The sequence below is a fragment of the Camellia sinensis genome, chromosome 13, assembly GCF_055761805.1.
Source record: "Camellia sinensis isolate YWXY chromosome 13, ASM5576180v1, whole genome shotgun sequence".
Taxonomy (NCBI): Eukaryota; Viridiplantae; Streptophyta; class Magnoliopsida; order Ericales; family Theaceae; genus Camellia; species Camellia sinensis.
Window position 1 is genome coordinate 121,145,773 of NC_138973.1, and position 9,395 is coordinate 121,155,167.

General features: G+C 38.1%; 1 protein-coding gene and 1 long non-coding RNA gene across 2 annotated transcripts; one reads left to right on the forward strand and one right to left on the reverse strand.

Annotated features, from left to right (window-relative positions):
• The first annotated feature begins 5,677 nt into the window (after positions 1-5,677).
• Positions 5,678-7,011, forward strand: LOC145806415 (uncharacterized). Its single transcript, XR_014349506.1, has 2 exons — positions 5,678-5,733; positions 6,579-7,011. It is a non-coding gene; the product is annotated as an uncharacterized LOC145806415 (long non-coding RNA).
• Positions 7,012-7,487: 476 nt separating this feature from the next.
• On the reverse strand, positions 7,488-8,776 carry LOC114292013 (uncharacterized). The gene is made up of 3 exons (XM_028235921.2): positions 8,248-8,776; positions 8,032-8,150; positions 7,488-7,940 (listed from the first exon to the last, which is right to left on the reverse strand). Exons 1-3 carry the CDS (start codon positions 8,774-8,776, stop codon positions 7,488-7,490), a joined length of 1,101 nt encoding a protein of 366 aa, XP_028091722.2.
• Positions 8,777-9,395: the final 619 nt, after the last annotated feature.

Here is a 9,395-nt window from a genome sequence, read left to right on the forward strand (position 1 = left end):
CAAAAATATTAGAGAGTCCAGCACGTAAAATGGAGCAAACCATCTTTCTCAGCATGGGCCGCACGTGCGGCTGTGAGCCCCAAATTTCACCATTTCCTGCACGTGCGGCCATGACTCCCGCACGTGCGGTAGTGAGGCCCCGCACGTGCGTTTTAAGCAGTAGCCAAAGCCCCAAATTTCACCATTTCCTGCACGTGCGGCCATGACTCCCACACGTGCGGCAGTGCTTCCGCACGTGTGGCCATGACCCCCGCACGTGTGGCGATTTCCTGTTTGGCAGTCCGAAATTCCATCAAAAGCCCTCATTTTTGGTGAGCATTTACAAGGTGCAAAATAGATCCTTTAATTGCTAAATCATGGTCCAAAAATCATGTTAACAAGATTTATAAATACATCTCAATCTACTATGATTTGAATCTTTAATTCTTAAAGCTCATAACATAACTCAATTTCATAATATTCTCAACTTCCTTACACACACACACATGTAACCTTTTGTTCAAGTAGATGAATTCAAGCTTGATATTTGAAGAAATAAGATGAAATTCCTCACTAGATAATTCAAAACAATTCAACACAAGAGACCACAACACAATTAATCATTAAACACAATAATATAGGAATTCCTACTCAACTCCAAGAGAGGGGCCAATTAGAAAGGATTAGACATACCTTGAGCTTTTAAAATCTCTAAAACCCTCTTAATCTCCCAATTTCTTCCTTTTGATGAAGTTCTTCTTCTTCCTTTCAACCCTCCTCTTCTCTAATTTTCCTCTTAGGAGATAATTTGAGTTAGAGGCTTCTAAGTCAAATATCTAGGGAAGGCAATTATATATAAAAGGTGAATAGGACAAAAATCAATCAATTTAATCATTCCAAATCAAATTTCCCCAAAAGTGCTTATTATTACATAAAAATTATACTGAGTTCAAATGTAAAATCAATTTCGGATTATCAAGCCTCTAAGACCCTCAATTTCTGATTCAAACATTCTAATTGTGACAGATACTTTTCTTATTAAACATATATGTATCCATAATCATAGGATTCACTTAATTAAACTTCATGCCACACAAAATTTCACAATAAGCATTTAAATACACAGAATAGGGGACCGAAAGTATACTAGAAACACATACGAGGGTCGGGTTATTACAAAAAAGCTATCAGCACAATGAATGGGTGGCTAAATTTTACTCCCTCCAGATCCATGAGGACTTACAACAGTTACATGATGAAAATATAGGGTTAGAATTGAAGAAAGAGTAGGATAAAAATGATTGAAGGTGAAAAAAGTCACCTCTTAAAGAGGGTGAGTCCATTTGTTTTACAAACTCTCTTTTGGTTCCCTCAAGTTCTTTTAGATACATTGTATAATGTCCAAGTACTTTAGCCAAGTGCTCATGACCAAGCTTTAATGAAGTTTTAATGTTGGAAAGTAAAGGCGGTAGGTAAGGAATGAAGGAGGGAGAGAGAGAGGACCAAAGGCTTGTATAAGCTTTGGGCAAAATTTTACATCCCTTAGAAAGAGGCTACCGAGCTCTATTTATAAAGCCCATGGTGTAAATATCTAAAATATTTACGTAAAGTGTGTTGAACAAGTTGAAATTCCTAAAAATTCTCTCTACCCGGAGCATGCAGCTGACCATTCCATTTGGTGATTAGCCGAATGCATTTTTGACCGGGCATCAAATGTTGTCCAGCCAGTCAAAAAGTACATCATTAGATCAACAAGGTAAGGTAGGCCTGAACTGAGAGGAGAAACAGGCATTTAAAAGGATTTTTCCCTTTCCATTCACTTCCACTTCATCTGTTGCTCTGTTTGTTTTGAAAAAATACAACATTTTGATTTTGAAAAGATGAGCCTCAGGACATATTGACAATATTTGGAACTGCACAACTAAATCCATTTTGAAAAAGGTTTTTTCACTGGTTGAAAAGTACTTTGGCCAAAATGGGTGTTTGGTTGGTTTAAAAGCTCAAACCTTAGACTTCTGGCCGAGGACTTCATAGGACTAGCATATCTCGTTTTCATCATTGGGTACCCAAGAGAGAGCGCCCAAGTCTTAAAACTGGCCAAAAATGGGGTGTCTACAACAATATTAAGCAAAGGATAAAGAGGAAACTGAACTCCGCACTCAGCGATGGCAAGTAATGGAAGAGCAATGGTGCTCACATTAGCCATCTCTAGGTTAACTACCCCATCCCCGATGAGTCTCAACTCAACATCGTTTGGGATCTCGAAGTGACGGCGGAAGGAAACCACCTTCACCTCCGACGGTAACTCTTTCAGGTGATTCGCCATGAACACTCAAAGGAAAAAAAAAAGTGCAAAATGTAAAATGCTAGATGGAAAAAAAGAAGGAGGCTCAAAATACTTACACAGGGTTTGTGGAATGCTCAGAGAAAGGATTGCGAAGCAACATCAATAAAGAAAACGAAGTTAAAGATTTTTAGAAAATAGAGGGCTATTTGAGATGAAAGGGCGCTAAAGCAATTTTTGAAAAATAATAAAATAAGGCGTATGAGGGAAGTCTAAAGAGGCAGGGAGAGATATATATCTTCTGTGGGATCCCATCAGTTGTGTCAGAGATATATAGCGAAATACCTACTACATGCCCAAATTACGAGGCACAATGAGAGAGACTCATGCATGTAGCACTTTGTGCTTCCTGTTATAATGAAACTATAATTTGAATATTTGATTATCTTGATTAAGAACCTTCATAGTTGATATTTGAGCCTTGGTTGAGGTGTTACCATAGTGGTTGCGTGAGATTGAATCAGAAACTTCAAATTTGAATAATTATTATTGAGTAGTTTTCACTCTTTCATCATTTTCTCTCTCCATACTTTGAATCTTGATATGACGCTAAAACCATTGGAAAGTTTACTTCTGGGGCTTCAATTTGGACACAAGAAAAAGCAGCCTCAGGAAGAGGGCCCAATGCATGCGCGCTCGGTTCCGCTCGGAAACCCACCACCATGCACAAGTTGCCTCTATTTCCACTGTTTTTCTCCTCTAAAAATGGCACAATTTTCAAGGAACACTCTCTGGACATTGTGGATCACCACCGGCTAAGATAAATCATCACTGGCCATAGAAGGATGGTCATCGACCATTTGTTGGGCTCTCGGCCATCCATATTTGGTCGGTCGGCAGTACAGATGACCGGCCGGCCAAAGCTTCTTGCAGAATCCTGTTTCGACAGCAGCAGAGGGAAAAATAGGGCATGGCAATGCATTTCAAGCAAATGTGTGCACCAACACATCCCCTATCATGTTTATGACTCAAAGGGACATGGTTCTCGATTCTCGGACCACCAATCGCGCATTTCAATGCGTGATGGCCCAGGAAACCAAGTATGCACTTTGATATCAAATGAAATGCAATGCACATAAACAAACAAAGAGGCCCAACCTCTATCACTTGATCAAGAGACAAGGCATGCAAGCCAATACAATGCAACCTAGATATGTGGACTAAGTATGCAACATGAGCATAGGCACTAGCAATGCACAATGCATATTAGGCATGCAACCTATGCAAGCAAGCATGCAAGGTATGGGGCATCAATGCTAATCAACAAGCATACAAGATACAATGTGGATGTTCAAGCATGCTAGTAAGCATGTGACTTCATTCAATCATGCAACCACACACAAGTATGCAACAACACACAAGGTGAGCATGCATCAACATGCAAGAGGTGGTCTTAAACTGATTTGGACAGCCTTATACTAGGCCCAAAACAGTGGCCAAATGCTAAGAGAATGATGACCAAATAACATGTAAGCATGCATGCACACAAGGACCAACACTTAGGCATTGAAGAGCAACTCTCAAGCACACTTAAGAGGATGCAAACATGGACATATAGCATGCACATTAAGCTTTGAAAATCATGTTAAGAATGGTACCAAACCAAGTAAACAAGATAGACATGGCATGCAAATAAAACCCAAAATCCATGACAAGCCAAAGGGCTTAAATCATGATCATGTGACACATGATGCAAATGACCAAAATGAATCAAATCAGTCCCAAATCATGTTAAGGCAAGCCCAAAAAACCACTTAGATGGCATCTAAATGATCTACACATGGAGGCATGTACAAGTGCTTAAACATGGAGCGTACAACACAACCTCTTAAAGCATCAAAGGAGCATTAAATGCAAGCATGAGAGCATGTTAAGTGGACTGAAATGACATGATAAGTGGTGCTAAAACACTAAAAATGATGCAAGTAATGCATGCTCATGGTTCATACACTTAAAGCCAACAAGCTAAAATGCAAAGGGGCTATACGAAGCATGGCAAGCATGGCTAAGACAACCTACATCAGACCTTAAGCATGGTAAAACAAGCCTAAAAGCTTCACAAAGCTTGGCCAAAACAAGCAAGCATGGTAATCTACATGCTAAGTACATGTTAAGGCAAAATGATGGCATTACAAGACATGTATGCAAGGCATGCAAGGTGTGTCTAAACCAACATGAAATAGAGGTAATATATGGTAAAATATTACCAAATAACAGTTAAGGCATGGCCAACATGGACCTAAACTAGGTGCTCACACATGAGGCAAAAATGGCCATTTTCAAGGACAACAAGGAGAGGGGGTGCCCCTCTCCTTCTTAGGACCCTAAACCACCATCCTCACCACTGAAATCCCTCAAGATTTCAGTGGTGAGGAGGGCCAAACAAGGTGGTCCCGGAGCTCACCAAAATGGCACAAAAATATAGCCTAACAAGGCTTAAGAGGGGTCAAACAACCCCAAAGCTTAAAACACCCTTAAACAACTATTTAGAGCAGGCAAAAACAAGGCTTTTATATGTTATACACAAAGTCTAAAAATAGTTGCAAGATAGGCAAAAAGACTATGCAAATATGGGGTAAAAAGGGGTAAGTTCTTACCTTTGTTGACCTTCTTCAAGAATGATGCTCCAGCTGGTCCTCAAAGCTCAAAACCAGTCAAGAACACCAAGAACAACCCTCTGGCCCCATAGCAACCAAGAGAATGTGTAGAACTAGGTGTTTATGCACAAAAGTAAGACAAAACACACACAAGGCAAAAGAGAGAGAGAAATATAGAGATAGGATAGAGACACTATGACCTAACCCTAATATCAGAACTCCTCTGGCTTTTTTTTGTGTAACCCTAATGGAGGAAGAATAGGCCTTCTCTTATAGAGCTTCCCTCTTTCAAAGCTTCTCAAGTAAGCTAGTCAAGAGGGAGATCCCTCCATACACGTGTACGAAGGGGAACGAAGTGTATGCCAACTAGCACAGCTGGCATAAAAATATCTACAAAGGTAGATGAATAGTGGTCGGCCGGTCAAAAATGCAATTTGACCAAAATAGATGGCCGGTCGACCATCAAGAGTGCCGGTCGGCCAAACATTTGGCCGATGGAAACAAAACACAGCCGGTGGCCTCAAGCCATGGCCGGTGGAGTGTGGAGATGGCCAACAAGCCATTCCCTGCCCTCCAAAGCAAAAACACAAGTGTTTGGTGCAAGACCAAACACAAAATAGTCGAGTCGAGAGATCCTGAGGCAAGGCGCGTAGCCAAGACCTCCGGGAACTCAAGACGAACACAAACAAGGATGATCACCGAGTGTTCCAACGGTGACGTCCAAGTCTTGAGGACGGTCAAAAATGGGGTGTCTACACCCGAAAAATATTGTTGTTCTCTTCAGACAAAGAACTTTTTGAATATGTCAAAGAGGTAAAATTCTTCCTGCTAGGCTCATTTTCATTCTTATTGTTAACTAATGGAATACATTAATGGCTGGATCTACTTTGGTGGTCTATAGTTAAAGGGAAGTACTAACCATCTAATTAGAAGTCAACTCTTATTTTTCTTATTTTCTTTTTGTTCTTTATTGCCCATCATTTTTACTTGCTCCCTCTTGGCCAAGGGCTGTATGGAGCAAAATTTTGTTGGGTAATATGATATGGAATATTACAGTGTGTACAAAATAAAAATTGGATTCTACATCCTGTTTTAATATTTGTTGTTTATCTATCTGCTTCTCAATAGTATGTTAGGTCTCAGTTTGGTGCTTGGAAATGGTGAGGGAAAACAGGAAGAAAGTAAAAATAAATGATAAAGGAATTTTTTTTAAAAAAAATTCTTCCTTATTTTGTCGTACATAAATAAATATTAAAATTAAAAAAAATTATAAGAAATGGTAAGAAATCAAAAATAAGAGGGAAAAAATGATATTTAAAAGTTGACATTTCTCCCTTTTTTTCACCATGTTTTCTTTTCTGCACTATTTTCCAAGGTAACAAAACCAAGAAAAATGATTTTCCTTCTATTTTCCTTTACTTTTTTTTTTTTTTTTTTTTGTTTAATCACCAAATCAATGAATCAAATAGAACCCAGATGCAAGGGCTTTGTGGAGTTGCAATATGTGCATTATTTATGGTTTATCATTCTATGCTTAAATGATAGCATATTAACCTTGTATTAATGATAATACCAAAATCCACCAACATGGAAGCCTTGTTCTTGATTTGGTTTCCAATGCAACCTTTGATAAGCATCGTTTTATACGCAATTTACAGGACCATCCTGAGTGGGAGATAAAGAACGGGTTTGTGATTTTCCAAAAGGCAAAAGAATCTGTACCTTGCAAGGAGATACCCATCTCTGCAACTCATCAATCAGACACTCAGTTATGTGAGGGAGTTGGAGAGGATAGTGTGAAAGGTATGCTGCCCGATGTTGTCAATGCCACTACCATTCTATTGTCCAACTTCCTGATGCTAAACTTGTGTTTTGCTGAATTTTTTCTTGACGCTAGGATCACTTTATGTAGTTAAATTTGTTCACTGTTCACTACGTTCATTCAGAGCATTTTGTTTTGGCTTCCTCTTAATTGAATACTTGATTTCTTTTTCTTTATTATCATTTAAGGAACATAGTTTATTTTAATTGCAATCTTTGTGTAAGGAGAACAAGAAAATTAAACTGAATGGCTGATTGGATTAAGAATCCTCTCTCTCACTCTCCCTCTCTTGCATGCGCGCATCTGCACACACAACACAACTCTTACTATGTATGTAGCATGGTGTTTTTAAAGGCTCAAGGCACACTAAGGCGCTGAAGGTCTCTCGGGGCCTAGGCGCAAGGCCCAAGGCGAGGCGCGGGCTTTATTGAAGAAAGGCGCACTGTCTTCGTAAAAAATAAAAAAATTAACATAGACTAATCATTCATAGTACTAAGACAATTTTTAAAAAAAATAAAAAGTAATCAAGATTCAAGACAAAATATAGAATAATTCTCAAAGCCATGAAAGTGCATATTACATAACATTCCAATTTTCAAAGATCAAATAATCCACATTCAATAAAATAAAAATAAAAACATAAACACTAAACATCCAAAACATAAATATCTAACAAATACTAATATACGTCTTAACACTTAAAAACATCAATATCAAAAGAAATGGTAGGTTAGGTCGGTATCAGTCAATCATCATCCTCAACATCAATGGCAACATCTTCTTCTCCATCAGTTGATTTATATCCCTCAACATCTTCCTCCTCTGTGTCATCTGAGCCCGCTTCCTCTTCATCTATTAATTGAAGTGGAGTCAATGTTGATGATTTAGATATCCTCGGTTGTGCCTTTGAGTGTGAACTTGTTGCTCTGCTTGCATGGCTATTTTCTTCTACTCCAGAAGCTCTAGCAACAGTGGCCCACGTCAAGCCATCATCATCATCAAACACAGGCTCATTATCTTCATCAGATTCTCCATCCATCCTCCCAAGCAACCACTCATTGATTTCATCAATATCTTGCAAAGATATGGGGTTAAGAGTGTTGCGCATGTCATACCTAAATCTCAATGTTCTATTGTATTTGACATATACTAAATCATTGAGACGTTGTTCCAATCTATTTCTTTTCTTGCTATGAAGCTGCAAGTATTAAAAAGATATTAAATTCTATATAATGAGAATAAAAATATTTGAATTAAACAAAAAATTAGTTAGAATGTTAAATACTCACATATTCGAATACACTCAAATTTTGTTCATAACCCAATGAACTACATGTTAGGCTAAGGAATTTTATGGCAAAAGTTTGCAAGTTTGGAGTATAAGAACCATATGATGCCCACCAATCAGCTGCGATAATCCACTAGTTAGAAATAACTGTTACCAAGTATTGAGTTTTACTAAAAGTATTACTAAAAATAAACTCTATGAGTCTATAATATATTACCTGGTGCTCTTGTATTTCTTTGCCTAATTGTAACAGACTTGCCAAAAAGACTCTCAGCCTTCATATAAATACTCATCTCATTAGTGATCAAATCTTGAACATTGACATCCGTGACCAACCTTTGCATGCATTCATAAAACCCATTCATTACTTCATGATCTTTTTGCACCTCTAAAGCTTTTGGGTAAAAGAATTCTGGGTTAAGAAAATGCGCAGCTCGTAAAGGCCGATGCAATTGGACATCCCACCTTTTGTTGATGATTTCGAACATTTCATTATACTTGTCTTCTTTATGATCAAATGAACTTGCAATGCATTCTTTTGCCCTATCCATTGCCTCATAAATGTATCCCATGGGGGGTTTCTTCTCGGTATCAACCAATCTAAGCACTTTGACAAGAGGACCCGAGACCTTAAGGACAAACACAACAACATTCCAAAATGAAGGCATCAACAAAGTTTGTGCCATTCTTTTACCTTGTGGCTCATTTGCCCATTTGCTTGGGGTCCAGTCTTCAGAGGTGACCATCTTTCTCAATTTTTTTTTTTTTTTTTTGTTGATGCATCCTAGACAAAGTCAAAAAGGCGGTTGCAAATCTAGTTTTTGCAGGCTTGATCAAATTCTTCAAATTTGTATAACACCTCATCATGTTTAGGAACGTGGGCTGATTGTAAATGTAGCCATGTACTGCAATACCCTTTTCAAATGTCTTTTTCAGTCTAGGTATCTTGAAAATGTCTTCTAACATCAAGTCCAAACAATGAGCAGCACATGGTGTCCAATACAAGTGTTCATACTTAGCTTCCAAAAACCTCCATATAATGTAACAATAACGAAGAATTATTATTTTCAAGTTTTTAAATTTTAAATACAAAGCAAACTATGAGTAAACAATTTTGATATAAGGAATGAGGAAATATTCTTACCCGCCAACACATTAGCTGTAGCACTATCAGTGATAACTTGCACCACATTCTCTTTTCCAACTTTCTCCACAAACTTGTCTAGTAATTCAAATAGCTTTTGCCCATCCTTTGAATAGCTAGAAGCATCAACCGACTCAACAAACATGGTTCCTCTTGGACAATTAACTAAAAAGTTAATCAATGTCCTTCCTCTCTTATCAGTCCAACCATCAGCCATTATG